Source organism: Cataglyphis hispanica, chromosome 18 (genome assembly GCF_021464435.1).
Source record: "Cataglyphis hispanica isolate Lineage 1 chromosome 18, ULB_Chis1_1.0, whole genome shotgun sequence".
In the NCBI taxonomy this organism is placed as follows: domain Eukaryota; kingdom Metazoa; phylum Arthropoda; class Insecta; order Hymenoptera; family Formicidae; genus Cataglyphis; species Cataglyphis hispanica.
In genome coordinates this window covers 524,850-544,749 of record NC_065971.1, presented here as the reverse complement: position 1 = coordinate 544,749, position 19,900 = coordinate 524,850, and the positions used below count along the sequence as shown (strand labels likewise).

Here is a 19,900-nt window from a genome sequence, read left to right as displayed (position 1 = left end):
CCGGCTAGGACCCACTAGTGAAAAGGCCTTCGGTGCATGTCCTCCTGTGACCGTTGAAGCGATTCGTCTACGATACAAGCAGGTAGCTGTGAGAAATGCCGAAAATACTGAATCGCGGAGCAAATACAAACCATTTGAATACATTGAATTCTCTATATTGCAAAATCGTTCTCAAATTTGTGCAATGTCAGATTCTGTCGATATATAGGCTGTTTGATTATTCTTGAAGATGATAAGTCAACGAGCAAAAAATTTATAACGTGATAAACGAGATTTTTTTGATGAAGAATGAATTATAATCTACATACTTTCAGTTGCGGGGACGTACGTTGTATTAAGGCGTTAAAAATTAGCAATTTTATTATGAAAATTCTCGCGACGTTTGTGCTGTTTCCATAAATAGAAATAAACATTCATTCAGGGAGATATCATCCTTAGATAGGAAAATACGTGGAACTACGCGGGGGTTAAATGTTTTTCTTTCGCAAAACGCATCAACTTGTCGGTAGAGTTTCACGTTTACCACAACGCGCAAATGGAGAACTCTCGTACCTCGTTATGCACGCGATAATTGCGTACTTACATTAATGGTTACATGGAACTACATATATACAGCACTTTACGTCCACTGGGCACGTTTACGTTTAACGACTGTGCTATATATATAGCAAAATATGAGAAAAGGTAAACAATAATTTGCCGTACTTCCTCGCGAGATAACTATCGAAAGCAAAAACGTTATATAAAAACAACGATAATTACAATGATGTACGTATAACATAAACTAAATTTTCGTACTTTGCGTGACGCTATGTCATTTTAGAATATCACTGTATTAGTCATATAAAGTGCTCGAGCGAACAATGCTAACAAGTTTCGCATTCACGATTTTTTCGACTATGAATTTTTCTTTTATTTTGGGAACAAATTGGGCTAGATACGGCATCTATTTGATAAATTGCTTTACTTCCATAAAAAAACATGCTAAAAAATTGCATTGCAAGAGCATGCAATATTACAGAGATTGACAAAGTGAGTCGCATAAGTAGAGCATTTCTTGATCGTCATTCACTATGGATGTACATTAAGGTAATCGGTGGTTCGTTTTAAGCGTCACCGAAAGGTGCCTTCACTTTTTGCGCTTGGGAAATGATCGACATGCTGACTCAGCACCAAAGTTATTACACAGTCAGAGCCTTTCTCTCTCTATTCTCTTGTTTATGTAAAAAACATTATTTTCGGATATACAGTATTTACGTAAACGCAATTATCCCCGACCTTGCGTGACGCTGAGCGAAAATATTACGTGTACCGGACAGAGTCTGTGGGGACCCATTTTTACGTTGCGCACTGAATCATTTGGTTAATACATATTACCATGGAAAGCAAATGTCGCATTGTCATAGCATTGCAAATTAGAATTACGTTATTGTGACGACATGCGTAAACGTGATATTTAATGGCGCGCGAAATTGGGTCGTGTACGAGCTCGAGAGAGAACGAAAGATAAAAACTAACACAATTGTCTTTCGTTAAAACGCATTTTTACCGGATATAATACAAAAGAAAAAAAAAAAAAAAAGAAAATCGTGAAAAAATAGAATACAAAGAATTGTCAATGACTTACGATTCACGTTGAGGACGAGCAGCTTGGTTTGCGGTGGCATCAAATTCGTGTTGCTAGCCTGACAGATCAGCCTCGCCTTGAGATGCTGTCGACCAATTTTCGGATACGCCAAGTGGTTAACCGTTATCCCGGTCTCGGCGTCGTAGTGATAGGACTCGTCTATCACGGTGTTGTCGAGATACCACGTCAGCTTCGGGGGCGGTTTGCCGCCACGTACCTCGCAAATCAGGTTCACGTCGTTCCCCTCGTTGTACGTCTCCTCAATGCCCTTCTTCATCGCCTCGTCCAATATTATCGGCTTCGACGGAGGCACTGTGCGAACAGCATGCGTCGTTAGAATCCAGCGCGGATGTTAATCGATCGTTTGTCAAGCGAAGCGACAGTCAGCGCGGAGAGATGCGTATGCGGTCGATGCGGTGGAATCCGAGAGGGAACTTTGGCTTGGTTTGTAGCAGAATTAACTGTTATAATGGGCCCGAAAACAGGTCATAGTTACGAAGTATAGTACATTACCGCGGCGAAGCTCTCAGTTTGCGGAGCAAACCGCGCGGCTTACGCCGGGATTAATTTATGCCCCGGAAAGCGCCGAGTTCATAAGTCAACGCTCACGAAATGTATCGAGAGCAAATGTATACGTAGGCCAAACGCGCGAATACTACGCATCGCTTGACGAATTGTACGTTTATAAGTTTAGCGTCGTTTAATTACACGTCGTATGCGCGCGCGCGCGCGTGTGTGTGTGTGAAAGCGCTCGCTCTCTCGGAGGTGCTTCTTGCTCCGATACTTTGACGCGACCTCCATTAAACCGCGTTTGATCAAAAGGACCGACTTTAATTGTTGCGTGATCGCCGGGTTGATTGAGTTTCACCGCGATACAATGCGCTCACCTATAACGGTTAAGTTCATCTTTTGTTTCCGCGTCGGCGAGTTTCTGAAGTCCACCCGGCACCGATAGATCCCTTCGTCCGCGCTCTGCAGCCGGTCAATGCTGAGGTGAGCTGGATTCGTCGCTGACATAAAAAAAGCTCTTGGTCCCAGTGCCGAGGGCGACGACCAAAGACGGGCGTCGCTGAACTGCCGACTACCGCGTACATCGAAGCTACAACAAATCCATTAGCTTTCCTGTAACGATTGCATATTTACCTTGCGAGTTATTATGAATGTAAATGAATATTATGAGCGTATTATCAATATATATATATATATATATATATATATATATATATATATATATATATATGCTGCATTTAATTATACTTGTATAATACATAATATGAAATTTCAATGTTTTTCGTTAATATGGAATACTAGAATGTTTCCGGTAGAATACTCGTCCCTCGTAATAAGAGTCAATTTATCGTGGATAATTACCGCTTTGCTCGTTATTCGTATCAAAAACTGTGCCAATTTAATTACGTAATTTGCGATATAATTGCAGTCAATTGAAACGGTTATACTGACGTCATTATTGAAAGCTTGTCGTGATTGAATTAATTATAGCTACCATAATAAATGAACGTATACGTATAAATAGTGAGTGATAGAACATATAACGTTATACATATAACATTTCAAAGATTTCTCTCGGTTACAAAATCAAATATCTTTAATCGTGATAATAAAATTATAAGCAGTATAATTTGCACGATTGTAATTAAATTTACGCGCGCGCGATAAATGAAATCTAATGAGGAAATTTCATCTCTTTATTTAATTACATGCACAAAGCTTTTGCAAACAGACGTCAATTCAATTTTGGATGGTAGTCTAAAAGATTAAATTCGGAATCTTTATTGTTCACAGGATTTAAACACATGAATTCTTTCGCGATCAACTCTGTTAGAGAACCGTTCGCGAATCAAGACTATGATTCAAGACTAGTAATTGGACGGGTATGTCTATATGTATAGATGGGAGTCACATGGGAACCGTTCCCAGTGCGTGATTGCATATTAAGCATCCGCGGATGAGAACAAGGAGACGAGAACAAAAGGAGACGGATTAGAGAGACTGGTGGAGGATATATAAGAGGGTTCGCGCGCGTGACAGAAAGAAGAGGGGTAACTCGAGCCGAAGGTGTAAGAGATAGAGAGAGAGAGAGAGAAAACGTAGGGAACAGAGAACATGACTGAGCTTTCTAACGGCTCCCCGCGAGCGACTAAAAGTTAAATTGCGTTCCGCGACTGCATGAGAGTTCGGATTTTCGCTCGTGACTGAGTATTTCCAACGCTATCCCACCCTCGCGCTCTTGCTTCCGCAGCATTGACGTTGAAATACGATTTAATTCTTCCACTTCGCACTTTCAACAGACGAGACCGGACGCTTCTGTAACGCGCCACCGACGTTGCGCGTCCGTTTGTTTCATTTTGTCCTAGATAGAGCAGAGCCTTGGCAGCGGTCGAGTACAACTCCGGTTCGCTCAGCGCGAGAACGACCCGCGGATATAACACGTTTGACCGACTTTTCTCGCGAGCGATAATCCTGAAAAGCGATTTTCCCATATCGGTCTTCCGACTTCGGTCTCCTTGCGTTTGTCGATGACGGAGCGACTCTCAAGATCGATCGGTCGCCTTGCCTACTCACCCGACTCGTCGATCACGACTTGAGAGGCTGATTCGTCGAGACTCTCCGGAAAGGCATCGCCTGCAAGCGTTTCTTCGTTATCTTGGAAGATTGCAGTGTAGATTAACTCTGTGTTGCTCTTTACAATTCGCGAAAACGATTTGCGGATAAAGCGGCACCCATCATTTTGAAAAGCCGATGTAATAGAGAGTATCGTCTTGATCAAAAATTCGATAAAACGTATATAAAGAATCGATCTCGTATCTCCGCTTGTATCGCAAATTATTTTTCTAAAGATAAAAGTAATATAAATTTTCGACGATTTATTGAAAGATATTTTGAAAGAACGCTTTAGATCTCTGCGAGAGTAAACGTGTCTTTTATTTAGCTATTATTTTCTACTATGTCGGGCACTCGCTAAAAAACCTATTACTTTATAAAGTCTCACACGAGGAAAAGAATTTACCAGGTCGCTTCGGTGGTTCTAAGTGTCTTGAAACTTTCCTGAGAGAGAGAGAACGTAGAATGGGAATTGAGTGGATTCGATTTTGCGAAGTGTTATCTATTATAGATAAAATGAGAAGACCGCCCGAGAGATTGTAAATATTACCGATCGTTTTGTACGATCGAGACGCTGAGTGCTCAATATTATAAAGTAATATTGAAACTCAAAGATCTCTAATGCAATCGCGATCAAATATTATGAAGAACGTAATCAATTGTTTGACTCTCCTTATCTCTCTCGCCTTAAATAAATGAAAAGTTAAACAAACTCCAATATGGATGACGTGAAAAAATTCAATCATCTTCAAGAAAACGAAAATTTTATTGAACTGATAAAATTAATATTAATATAAAATTAATATATATATATATATAATAAATAAAAGTATGAAAGAGAACTGTTTCTTTTTTATTAGTTAAATAAGTAAAACAGCTGAGATTCAAACGTCATACGGATTATCTGTATCGCAAACGAGATGTTGAATACATTCACAAGAAAGGGGGATCTAAGAAAGGGCTGTGCGCGCGATCATGCCCACGTAGTCTCGCAGAGTTTCCTTTTTTTAACGGTCTAGCGTACGATAAGCGAGCACGATGTCACGCAATAAATATTTTACTCCGAAAGGTCCCGCGAAGGGAGTCGACGCCAAGGGGGAAGGGAGGGAGAAAGAGAGGAGGCCGGAGAGGACAAGAGAGAGGAAGACGCCTTAGTACGTCGGGCGCCTTTAAATTTAAAGTTCCTCGTCGCGGCGAGGATTAAACTGACTTTACAACAAGCGGGACGACGTCCCTCGAACCGAGTGCCAGCTCGGCACCCTCTTCGCCCCCGGCCTTTACCGCGAGACGATGCATCGCCATCCCCCCGTACATATCTTACACCTTATTACATTTCTTAAATATGACCCGTCGGATACTAAAGTCCCCCTCCTCTCTCTTAAGAAGGGGACACCGTCTCTCCTTGCTTTTGCCGGCGGTGAGCAGGGCGGCCATTCTATATGCAAAATTTCACAGGCCGCGGAAGCGAAACGGCGAACCGAGTAGAGCGAATGAACTTCATCGCGGAAAATAACGCGAGAAATTTCCGGACCTGAACCATTACGCTTATTCCTTTTTGATTTCTTCCGAGAAAGTGAACTTTATAGACGATATGGATGATTTTTGCATTCGTGAACAAGTCTTCACTGCTTTTACATTCGAGAAAAATCTTTTCTCAACGCGTTTCTTTTTACATATATTAAGAATTTAAAACGTAGATAAAATATATATATATATATATATATATATATATATATGTGTATAGATGTGGGTGTGTGTGTGCATTTTAGCTTTAAATTATTCAAAATCTCACCTATAAATCGGTTCAGACCCGCCTTCCTTGTACCAAAGCACCATGTTGACTTCATCGTTATCAGACGAGATGTCGCAAGGGAGCTGCACCTTGTTTCCGACTACACCATTAATGGCAAGAATCGGTACTGCAACAAAGGAATAAATAGATACATATATAATAGAAAATTTTTTTTTATAATTTCAAATATGCGCAATATTCTAAATCGATTGATCCTAATTCCGAATCATCATAAATTGAAAATATTAAATCCCATAATTAATTCATGAGCAATTCATTTTATTAATATTCTAAAATTTTAATATATCAGTAGAAATATGATAAATTCCAAGACTTTTCTTTATTTTCGAGACAAAACTGTAGCTTAATTCGCAAAAACGATTGACGGATGCTGTAATCAATCACTTTGAGCTTTTAAGATACCTAAGACACGATGATTATTGCGACAGGTAAAACGCTAATATGGTTTTTCCCAACAAGAAAACACTAGAATTAGATCTCGTTAGATGAGAATTTAGCAGTGATGTACATGCTGACGATTAAAGGTAAACTTCTATTTAAGTTTAAGGTCCTTTCCGTGATGACGTAGACGATGGTGGTTTGATGTCGATTTTATCCACGCGATTAGATTATAGACATGTAGATGAAGGTATCGTGTTTTAATGAGCTATCTCCTCCTTTTTTTTCTATCTCTCTTTCTCTCTCTTTCTAAGAGACTATCTTTCCACGACGACACGTTTCACGTCGCATCTGACGTCGCATCTCGATCGCTTCGAACGGGAACGTCGTGCCTCAAGAGCGATCTCTACCAGTGATTTCATCGATCACTACGCTAGAGTTCCGTCCTTGACATCCGATCGCAACACGACGGCCAATCTCGAAAGTCCACGGACTTTGGTGATCGCGCTATAAAGCGCCGATACCTTCCACGAAAAGCGGGAGAAAATGGGGCGAAAGTAGCCGGGAAAACGGATCGTGTCCGCCAGTGACGTGTTCAAAGGCGTGCGCAGTCAGTGTCTTCCGCTTCGAGCTCCGCGAAGATATTGCGAGAACGTGCAAAGTGTTTGCCGAAGGGTCCGGAGCGGTCGCTCTTGATGTTCTGAATCTGAAATTAGAATACCAGCCGGCACTTTCGATGATAGGTCGCTCGATATGAGAAACACGATAAGCAAACATATGCTTAGTTGACCTTTTTGCCTTGCGCTTTCGGTTATATCGATATTTTTGACAGTATCAAACTATTTTTCGCATTACCATATTATTAATTGGCAAACAAAGCTTCAAGCCTACTGTCATAATTTTTTATTATTAAATCAATATTTACCTGATTTTCTTTTCCTGATTTTTTTCAAAATATTTTCACTTTTTGTTTTAGCTTCTAGCATTATCTAGAGAAAATCTATACAAAATTATAATATAAAATATAAAGTATGTAAAAATTCATTATCGGTTAATACAACGAGATGTGCGTTTAACAATGTGACACTTATCAATCATACGCGATTGCGTTTCATCCGATCAAGATGCCGTTGTTGTGGGATACGATCCTATTACGAAACGGGCACATTCTTCCGATCTCATCTAATCCCAAGAGAGAAGTTCGGAAGGAAACTCGAGGAAGCTCTCGGCACAAACTCGCGAAACGTTCGCGAGCGTGACAAGCGCCGCGCGCAAAACAATTTCATTTATCACAAGAAAAATAGCAGTTTAACTCCGCGAGTGGGCGTATCATACATTTTCCGAGTTCAAGGGGGATGAGAGAGATACCATAGAAAATGGAAGACACCCCGAGGTCGAATCGTTCCTTCTTTGTCGACATAGCCAACGATGGCGAGCACGAACACGAGTGTATTAGCGTGGATGATATCCCCGACGCTCTAAGCCGTCATAGCTGTAGTTGTACAGTTTATTGCATTCTCTCTCCTCTCTCTCTCTCTCTCTCTCTCTCTCTCTCTTTCTCTCTTTCTCTTTCCATTTTTCTTTTTGCTAGCACTTACGAAGGGAAAATATAGTCGTGGTGACAATATTATCAATATGTCAGAGCACTTCTCGTTCTCGAAAAAATGACACGGCTCCGAATAATTCGTGCGCATATATGCTGTTGACATGAAAAATTTACATCACGGATGAAACCATCGACACAATGTCACAGGCAGGAAAATTATTAATGACTAATTGATAAACCGGGCGGAAGCTGCCTGTAGCGTGAATAACTGCCGCGCTGCCGCGTTAAAGTTCGCAGTACATCGTCATTCGCTGGAAAACACACGATTGCCTCGCATAGATAATTTTGAATGTTTTTTTCCCATATCGATCGATAAACCACACGCGCTCGTTAAATCCACGTAACATCTCTTTCTCGCCTACAAATCAATCAATGTACAATCTGTCGCTTATTTTATGGTCATTATTACTGTGTAACGTAGTTCTTATTTCGACACGTAACGACCGTCATCATGTACGCCGCTGGCGTTTCTAGCTTCGTTGCTTAGCGAACAGATACTCGAGTCATGACGCGTATCTGTGCTCGTGATGAATCCCAAACGCCCACGTCGCTCCCGGTACAGATCGCTGTTAGGGAGAATCGTAGGGTTCATAAATAATCTTCCTACGTAGAAAACGGATCCATCAGCGGTCACTCTCTTTAACTTTGACGATTGGTAGGCAACATCAAACGTACGCGGACACACACAGCCTGGTCTTTTTCTCCTATACCGTACGCGGGGAAACCATAAATAAGTAATCTTTTCCGGTTTTCACGAAATGCACGGGAGGGCCCTGAAGATCTCGAAGATGATTGCTTCGGATGAACGCGCACGGGATGCCACGCTTATTTTTCTTTTTATTGGTAACGTAAATTTAACGGATTTTATTTTTTCTCCTCCTCTCCCTTTTCCTTCTTCATGGCACCGCTCTTGCCATCGGAAAATGAAATACAGCGTTATTTCAACAGCAATGCGTACGCTGCTATTTTTTCTCAACTGATAGTCGCCAATATGTTACCGAACGATGAGAGATTCAGAGAAGAGCCATATATTCTGAGCCAAAGAGCGAAAAATAAAAATAAGTCTAGAAAGAAATTGCGTAGTTAGTGTAATATACAATACAAATAAATATAATATAAATAAATCCTGCAATAAAATCTCTTAATAATGCATATTTTGGTATGTATTTGATGATAACAGATAGATTTAAAAAAAGATCACGTATGTACAAGAAAATTAAAACTCGTAAAAAATCAGTGTCAGATTTTTGATATGTTTAGAAATAAAAAATTGTGTTTGTAAAGTTTAAAAACATTCTTTCAAATAACGAATTCAAAATTTAATTTAAGTAATCGCCATTAAATTGGTTAGCTATTCGAGTTGTGTGGGTATGTTTTTTTTTTTCCTATTATTAGTCGATGATAAAACGAGTATTGGTGTAACCGTACATTTCTTTGAACTTACAGCTATAAAAAAAATATTGCAGAAATAAAAACGATGCTCGAGGCGACTTAGTCGAACTAAACGAGGTAATCTTTCAAACAAATAACGTTAATCGCATTACGTGGATGCTGTTCGTTGGAATAATGAATGACCGGTCATTATCTGACGCAATATTCATACGGATAGTCTGACGAAAATGATGCGTATGAGACGTCAAAACGAAAAGGTTAATGAAATGATAATATAGTTTTTTCGTCTCTATCTTCGAGGAGTGCGTATGCCCATAATTTATATAAGCATGGGCGATCGACTTAATGAAAGGGCATGCGAGTTTGATTGTACATTAAACATGCCCGTGTTATTAACAATAATAGGCCTTAAACACGAAAATGTACTCAGAGTTAAATAAACGGTGTCGAAAGAGATTTTCGGTCAGCGTGAGCCGTATGACAATACGGCGCGTAAAAAATACATTTCGAATGTTTGACGAAGCCATAAACTTTGTTAGAATCATTTGTCATATTCTTAACTAGCATGTAGATATTTCCAATTAACGTCAAGATGCGATCAATCATGTATCTACGGTGACAGTGTAGTTGTTTCAGTAGCTCTTAATTGTTTTTCCAATAACAAAATCACGGATGACACGTAGAAAATATTTCAACAAGTTTATTTCCAATAAACTCCTCGCTGGAGAGAAAGACGAATATAAATGGAGGCTAGTTATTAAAATAATAAAGAATTCTCTAATCAACAGTTTGCGCGAAGTTTGGAAATAAGAGCAGTCGTTATTGTAATTCCGGTTGGACGACAAAGTATTCGACGAGGGAGAATAATTCATAATTTTATATAGCTCCGTGCGCTGCAGATAGATTGTACGCGGAGCTTCGATTTTTAAAGTAGACCGTCTACTCCGTTTGAAGTACGTGCAGCGGTTACCGTTACGGATGGAAAACGTTATTCAAGTCGACAGTGCGATGAAGTAAGAATCGATAGAGTCAGTCGCTTGCTTAATAGACTTGACGATAAATCATCATGTCTCCGAAACAAAATCAAAAAACCATTTACCAATGAAATAAATAAATCGGCATTGGATTGAATTTATTTATTAATTGCGTGCTTAATGTCCAATAATTACCAATTATTATGTCGCGATGTTTATTAATTATAACTTTTGTAATCTGATCATCGTATTTCTGAAAACTTATATCAAGTCAATTTATTTCAACTGTTTTATTCTAGCAGCTTATTCAAATTTAAACTAATATCTTTTAATTAATAACTATTATAACTTACTTGTAACACATTCGATTTTAGCATAAGACAAGAGAATCAATTTGCCAAAATTTAAATGATCAAAATCTGTGCAAGTGTTCGTAGCTCTTATTATTCTTTATCACAATTTTGTAATTTTGTTAATTTAAATATTACCTTTTTTAATGATTATTTCATTAATATTAGACATTATTTTAAACTTACTTTAATATTATAATCTACTTTTATTATAAAAATTTAAAAAAATATTTGCAATCGATTATCATAATTTTTATAGAACGGCAAATTTTATGTTAGAAAGAGATTATGTATATTACGAATTTATTTCAACTACAATGGAATAAAGCCGATTTACAAGGAATCGTGATAGCAAATTATTTATTAGCAACCGACTAAGCCGATGATAATCTACTTATGTATTCTGTTCGAAAAATAAATTTGGCTCAGCCTTTAAGTAATCGCGTGAATTGTCATAATATTATTATTTATAGAGGCTTTTGGCTACAACACATAATATAATGTAACATGCGATAAAATTAAACTTTTGCAGTAAAACGAGTAAATCTTATAAATGAAGATCGATACAGCTAACACAAAATATGTATTATATCAATATTTACAATTATAGAAATTTTAAATTGTTTGAGAATTTTTTAAGAATTTAATTTAATATATTCAGAGTTGTTTATATGCTAATGTTTCTATTACGTTTATTATTTTCATTTGAACAAGAGGCTGAATTATTAAATCGCATGAATTTCCTGGTGTTGTAAAGAAATGTACATTGCGTAAGATATCAGAGTCCTCGCTTTATAGGATAATATAATGGTGCAATATAAAAACGTGTATAAGCTGTTTGCAGTGCAGACGTTACGACTCGATGGTCGAAATGGATGCGCAAACAAAGAAGTTCCATTTTGTCGTTCGCGCACGACCGCGGATATATGTAGATTTTGTAGATGATCGTAAAAATTCACGGCACTAAAGTGCGCTTTCGCCCCGCATATTTACGCAGAACGTATTTTCAAAAAATCATTGTAACCGGAGCCCCTCTCGATGGCGCATATTTGGTCGCAATAAGAAATCTTGTGTTTTCTTCGTAGAGTTGCCATGCTTTAAACTCCTCTTTATGACGCTCTATAGTCGCATCACGATCCTTGCGTCTGTTTCCTTCGCGAGTAACAGCTTTCGCATAGAACATGATAGTTCTGTAGCGGAGCTTTACAGTTCTCGAGTTTCGCCGGAGACATTAATCTCTCTTATGAGTTATAGCATATATGTATACATATATTATATATTATGCGCACAAGAGATACACGAGCTTCATATACGAAACGGTGCATATCGCGATCGTATCTCAAAAATCCTACGTATTACTCGAATCATAGAATAAAAAGAGCGATAAAAATCGTCATGTAAAAAAGCGCCGTAATTAAAGGTTGACACGTTTTTATTGCTCGCGTTTTGTACAGCTATGTTTCACGCCGCTGTCCTGTTATCGCGATATTAGGGCGAAAAAAAAAAATCGCGAATACATGTCACTTTGAATTATTTCGCTTGAATTAGTCTTTTTTTTTCTCATTAAGCTCTGTGTTATACAATAAACTAATTAGAATATATTTGTTTCGTAATCTACCGATTTCGTACATTGACGTTTTATTTCGAGTAATATGCTTTTACGCAAACATAATGTTAAAAAAAAATACATAGACATTCTCAAAATATATATTTCCTTCACGAAACGTTGTAAAAAATTTGATGACGAAACACATGTGAAACTGTGTCTATTTTTTTTTTTTACGATTTTTTTCGTGCTGCACTTTGTTTTTTACGAGTGACGGCCTATACACGATACAGGAACGCGATATGATTTTATGGTCCTCTAGTGGCACTAAGTGGCGAAAAAAAAAAATAATCTCGATCGTGCGGGAGTAATGACTTGCATGTCGGTCAACCTGATTCTGCCTTAGCTCGACGATCACGGACGTTGTGCATTAAAGTCGAGTACTGGCATACCGTATCGCACCCGGGCACACACTTTGAAAAATATCGGATATCGGTACCGAAATATTTTCCCATGAAAGCGTGACTTTGCGGAACCTGTAATCTCAGCATCTCTCGCAATGTGCGGGGTGTGAATTATGTTGCTTCTATTGCGCCCCCCAAAGCTGTAACGTTTCTGATTCACGCGCTATAAGGTATCTCATAGTACACTTGCATTGAAAAATATACGGGCGAGTAAGAGAGGAAAGGCGATTGCGTGCAACGATAAATAATAAAAAAAAAAAAAAAAACGAATGAAATTCTAAAATAAATGGCAGGTCTCGGTGTGCTCCCACGGTATTCTTAGTATACTTTTAACAAACACGCAGAATTGTAATTTACAGTCGTGATATCGTCAGGGCGAGCGGCCAGCTGTTTCACCGATCAAGAAGCGAGAGGAAAATAAACAGCCGCGCTATCTCAATTATTGCACGGTGCTAAAGCCCTGTCGAACGGCAAATAATTTTCTGGCGCCTAATGTCGGGTCTCGTCGTTTCTACCTTGTGATTTATAGATTACTAAATAATCGTCATTGCACACACACACACACACACACACGATTGTTCGATGGACGACCGATCAAACGCGGGGAGAAATAAATACAAACAGCGGCGGGCGCAATTACCGTGACCGAACATCCCGCAATTATCGGGAGTCTCGATGCTCGTTATAAGCGAAGCGAAAGAAGGTAAAATCACTTTGTCGGCTGCGGCGACGGAGGAGTTGCAGGTAATAATTACCGATCGCGCGGCAAAAAAATGTATCAAAAAATGACCAGATTCGCGAGAAAAGCAGTCAACGATTTTATGGCTTCCTTTGAACGAGAGATTTTGCTCGGAGAATTGTCGCAGCAATCGTACGTAACGCCGGTTATCTTATTTATGCATTACGTATAAATTCTTTATTAAATCAAATACATTTACTCGAAGGCAAATATCGATAATTATATAAGTACGACGCGATGTAGTATCTCAAAGTAAATTTATAAAATAATCGATTACATAAAACGAAACGAGAGAGGAGATACCTAGCTTGTGTAAAAATTGGTACGAGGAAATAAAATTACGCGATGAGATTGGTATCGCGATATAAATTATAGCGTTCTGTTTGTTCGCGGATAAAATGACTATCAACTCGCTGGAGAAATTATCGCGACTCGCGATATATTATGCAACAACGATGGAGTTTCGAATTGGTTACCTGGCAAAATAAAATTGACTGCAAATAAAATCCCATGAGGTAAATTCGTATATAGCTATGCGTTTGCGAGCGCGTATGTTGCTCGATACGACACACACTGCGCTGTAAGTCGAAAAAGGGGGCGCGCACGTTTCGTCGGAGAAAATGAAAAGACAGGGTGCAGGCGATACGTCGAGGGTGCACACCGGTTCTAGGCGCCCATTTAAAATTACGACGAAAGCTCGCACCATCGTGCTCGATGCTTTCCAATTTTCGCGCCAAGCTCAAGAACGTGCTAAACGACCGTGGCAGTGGAGCTCTATCGGCTAGCGAAGCGCCTCATCCCGCTCTTGCTTTCTCCCCTTTCCCCCATATAATCTCTTTCTCTTGTTTCTATTTTTCCCAGACACGGAGTATGTGCCGCGGAGCGTGAAAGCCGTGTGCGGAATAGCATTTGGTGTCTACCCTCGCAGGTTTTAACGGGCAGTCCCGTATGCCAGACGCGTGCCAAGTTTTCCCCGCTTGCTTCCTCTCGCCTACACTGTGTATATGTGTGTGTGCGTATATATGTGTTGGCGTGTGTGTCTCTCTCTGACCCTCGAGAAAGGAAGAAGCCGCGGAAACAGGCGGCTCCTATTTTCGCCCCCCGCATTCCATCCCCGTGCCATCCTCGCGGCTCGCCACCCTTCCCATCGTGGATATCTCGTCCGGATATCCAGCAGTATCAGCGGCCACTTTCGAACTCGGCACCATGTGCCTCTATCTATCCTTCTTTTTCTTATTTCCTTCGTCTATTCAATGTCTATCTCACCTTCCTATACATTCCGCCGCATTCCTCCCGGTTTCTTGTGTCTTCTAATGGCGATTCTGACAATATTCTTAACGTGGGACATTGCCAAAATCTTTCTCGTTGCTGCTAGAATTTTCCGAATTTTCGGGAGAGATTTGCGTGTATTTCCGATACGGAATATAATTCTTATTCTTTGTCTAATTAAAGAATGAAAACATTATTATGCTCTAAATAATCATTATGACAAGATTTACTTCTCGTTGTATATATTTTTTTTTTATGAGACACTGCACTTTGATATACTTGGTCATTTGTTAATAATATGACGCAATTTAGGAAGAAAAGTGAAATTCGGTAATTGCGTAACGCAGTAACTTCTGGAGTCGGCAAACTCGGGATAAAAATGAGCGCCACGGGCGCTATTATAAGAAAGCACAGAGATATATCTGTTGGATTTTTTTGTGTAGTCAAACCCTCCAGTCGAGCTTCAAAGCTGCTGCTTTCCCGTGGACATTGTTCTACAGAAACCCGCTTTCCAGGGAGGAGAAGACAGATTTGAGTGCTTCTTCGATAAAGTTTCCAACCGTTCTTTGTATCCTATTACTTATTTACTTCCGTTAAAAGAACGTCCTGACTGAGAGAAAAAGACTGAACGGAGGAAAGAAGGTTTCTCGTGGTGCATTGGCAAGCTTTAAAGATCCTTTCACAAGCAGAGACCGTCCTAAATGCATAGCACGGACTTGGATGCTGCGTTATCTCGTATTCGGCAATATGCCGGTATTTATCCGTCCGAAAGAGTTTTCCAATACAGGAGCAGCTATACTGATGAGTTATTGTGTTCAGCGGCGAGTATCGCGACGCATGTTGTGAATATTTATTCGTGCAAACTTTCGATGCAGTTCAGGTATCCGGCGGCGATTCCTCAATAGCCCTGCTACGTGTTGTTAAAATATATCAAAATATTTTAATTTACACATCTTGCATCTTGTTATTTGATAAGCTAAGTGGAGGACTTCAAATTATTTTTTTAATAAATATTGCAATTAGAGTAAATAAATCCGAGAAATATGTGTGTTATTGGATGAAATTTAAATAATTGCGATATTTTTGAAAAATAAATTTTTTTTAAATAACTTTATTATTATCATCGGCAATTTTATTATTATAAAATCATTTCGATTACACGAACATTGCTCCTGTCATTTCACATATTTTTTTTTTCTCGTTTAAATTTGCAATGAAAAGAAAAAAAAAAGTCGAAAAAGTAAGGCTAATGAGGACAGAGAGAATAAAAAAAAAGGAGAACGTGATATACCATAGCGAACATGAACGGGCAGGGAAGTCTGAAATCACGTGGCAGTAAACTAGCAGGAGCTTTCGGTATATACCTTCCGCGTATCCCGAAAGAGGGTTTTCCGGCGTACGAACGGGTACGACGTGTTATCCGGCTCGAGATTACTTCTTGGAACGGAAATAGGGCATCGGCTAAGACGCCGTTCGAAATTACCGTATAATTCCGCACTATGGGTATAGTCTTGCCACTGACAAAAATACTGGCGAAGACTAAAGTGTACGGCAGTCAGAGATTGACTTCAATTTTCTTACAAATTATTGCGCAGATTGAAAGGCTCATATGTGCAAGTAACATGGACATTATGGTTTTACGAAGAAATCACAACAAAAGTTTTGTTAATTGACTAGCATTGCAAAATAAATGTTGATTGTATTAGTTAAGAAAAAAATCAACGCAATATATTTTCGTAAAAAATATCGTGTGTTTTTAAAATGCAATTTATTGTAGAATATTTTGTATACACAGCACTTATATTAACTAACTAAGAGAGCATATAACATTCCCATAAAATATTACCAAAGAAAAGCAAAATCGCCTTATTTTAAAATTAATTTGTAATTCAGTTTTTATATATAAATTTTTCAAATATTTTTTCGAACGAGTTTGATAGAAAATCGCATAAACGTTATAGCTATTTCACTATAAATTGTATAATAACGTACAAAAAGAAAAAAAAAAAAAGAAATATATCATAAAAAAATCGTTATGTCAAATGTTTGCAAAAATTACATTTTAATTAATAAAGAAACAATTCAATGCAGGTAGGTATTCTGCGATTTATTGGTAGTTAAACCTCCAGCGCGATATCCAGTATCGATTCGGCCCGGAGTCTCGGATTACCTAATTAACAGATCCTTCTATCTCTACTCCGGGATCCGTTCAGGCACTGCGACGCTCATTACTCTTTGATCGAACGGATGAAGCGCGAGTATAATTCTCAAAGGAAAATTTTAAGCGGCCGAACGCGCGAATGAGATATAAAGAGATGACGATACAGATTCTCTCAGTTGATAGTAAGTTGAAAAATAAAAGAATAACTTTTGAGACACAATAAGTGAGAGAGACTGAATGAGAAAAAGAGTGAAGCAGAGTGTGATAGGAAAAATAAAAAAAGAAAAGAAAAGAGGAACGCGCGGATTAAATAGTCCATTATCATCGATCGTGCGTAACTTGAAAGACTCCACTGACTTACCCTCTCGTGCGATCCTTCCGCTGCAAAAGTTCGTTTTAATGCACTCGCATTGAAGTGGATGCCGCCGAACCTTCATAAGCCCTCTCGGTCGTCGCCTAATTCCGCGATTTCGTCTTGGAAACTTTCGGCGTATTTCGGCATTCGAGACGTATTCAAAACGAAGCCAAGCAACCCACCGTTCGATACTATATCGAGTAATCCGAGACAACATTGTAAGCTTGCGCCGAGTAATTGTAATTGCACAACACCGGGAGTTTCTAGAACAATGCGGCTTCCGACGCGAATATCGAAATTAGATATTGCGATGAACCCGGAGTATGTATTCGCGATGCTGACAAATCTGTCCAAGTTTCTGGCGTGTATTATCGTGGACTGGAACGTGATCGGGGCGAATAACGATACGATACACTTGTTATGATCTAAATCACAGGAATGCTGGAGAAATTCAGGAATCGGATCGTCGCGTTGATTGCTACGGCGGTTGATTAATAGATATGTCAAATTCTCGCCATCATCCTTAAATTTCCGAATTGTATGGTCGAATTGTATGCGCGGTTTCGTGTTAATAATAATAATAATAATAACATATAATAATAATTTTTAATATATGTACTTTAATATTAAATAAAAATAATTATGTTAAGACGATACCGATTCAGCGTAACGGCTGACATATCACGACATACCGTTTATAATCCTTATTTTAAAATCGTTATTATTGGAAAATGTTTGACGTTGGGCAAATATTAAATTTTGCGAACCAGAGATGACTCGTGTCGATACTATTAAATGATTCAATCAAGTGTCGACAGTGCGCAAATGTGATCTAGTTATTTAATTTATTTCGTTTATCATTTCTGACATCAGATTGAATAAAATATATTCGTTAACGACTCGGCGCTTCACAGGAACGAGCTTAAACTTTTATCAATGCCATTGATTGATATGTGGATCGTGCCACGGCAGGGAATGGAAATTATTCAATCTGAAAATCAAATTGTAATACGATTATACAGTTTCGCCTTAATCGGCTTTGTGAATATCTAAACTGAGAACACGTGTATACGGAAATTTATTAACGAGGCATTGTAGAATAAACGGAAATATGATATTTAAACAACGTCACTGAACGGCGGTAAAATACTTTGACCTTATCAGCGTATAGTGAAATAATTTGGAATGCACAATGCGAAACATTTTTGCATTTCCAAAATATGATTCGTCAGATATATCACTTTTGTTATCTTATTGTTTATTTCACAGCCGATAATACGGTATGTGACCAGTACGGTTCAATAAAGTTTTGAGAGCATGATATGGATGCTAAGCCTGTCCCCATTTTGATGATCAATCTCATTACAGTGAATGCAACGACGCGGATGGAAATTCGTCCTTAAGCCGTATTGTTTCAAGGAACTAGATAGTACGAATTGGATAGAGTTAATCGAAAACCGTAATTGCTTCCGTAACTGCAATCACGAACGGAAGCCTTTTTAGATATTATTTTTTTCTAATGTAATAAAAAATTATAATTTAACGCAAAAATGTTTTTTTTTTTTTTTTTTTTTAATACTTTACTAAGTGTAGAAAATCGTTGTATGGGAACGTTAAGATTAAAAGTATAATATTTGATATTTTTTCATTAACTCAAAATAAAATTAACTCTCTTGAATTATTTTCCATATGTCTTTGTTCATATTAATATAACGTAATAAAGCTAATACAAATTATATTGAAAAGCCACGGTCGACCAATTCCGCGTTTAAACGGACGAAACATTGTCGCATAGATAATTTCGTTATCATCTCACCAGTTTGCTGAACTGAACTAATACGTTTCGTAATATTTGTTTTACGTCCCTTCCTTTCTTGCACAAAACGTTTCCTCTTTCGTTGTAATACGACATTTCTGGTTTCTAGCAGCACTTTCAGTTTTGCAGAATCTTTCCATATTTCATCTTTTCATATGTCATCTTTTCATATTTTTCTATGAATACTTCCAGAAAGTTTCGCTCTTTATATTCGCATTATTTCTGTAATAAATTTCTGCAAAGAATACGACTAAGAAGATTATAGCACCGATCATTTATCTCTTTTACTCGCTTTAAAAATTTGCTTCTCTACTTATATATTTCTTGTTATATTATTCATCGACTTTTTGGTCCATGACTTTATACAATGCAGACATAACTTTTTTTATATCGAAAAAATATTCGGACTTGATAGAATGTTGGAAACTGTCTTTCTTATAAAATAAAGATTTATTCACTACGATGTTCCAATCAGTTGGATTCTAAAACTCGTGTGGCCGATGCTATAGTGCACATGGTAGCGAAATTGTACGGCCAATGAAATATCTGCCGTCGTCCGGCATCGTCCGAAGATTTGTCAAACGGGAATTGATTTAGGTCCGGGGGCTTAACCCCTGAGGGAGCCCGCAGCATACCACTTGGTTTCCCTTAGAAATTGTCCGATCGAAGATCCGCGTACGAGTTGCACGCAAATAAATTGAGGACCCTTATATTGGTCAAGAGACTGAGAATCATGTTTGTATTTTGCACTCATGTCGAATTCTATGACAAAGTGCTTTGCCGATGAT

The 19,900-nt window shown here is 38.5% G+C and overlaps 1 protein-coding gene across 2 annotated transcripts in view; it reads right to left on the bottom strand.

Moving 5' to 3' along the window:
- Positions 1-19,900, bottom strand: part of LOC126856440 (hemicentin-2-like) — a 93,172-nt gene that overhangs the window by 31,301 nt on the left and 41,971 nt on the right. For both annotated transcript variants that reach the window (XM_050604926.1, XM_050604927.1), the window contains exons 3-5: positions 6,042-6,168; positions 2,515-2,726; positions 1,628-1,939 (exon numbers count right to left, since the gene is read on the bottom strand). In XM_050604926.1, coding sequence (XP_050460883.1) covers positions 1,628-1,939; positions 2,515-2,726; positions 6,042-6,168 — 651 coding nt within the window. The remainder of the gene's footprint in view (positions 1-1,627; positions 1,940-2,514; positions 2,727-6,041; positions 6,169-19,900) is intronic.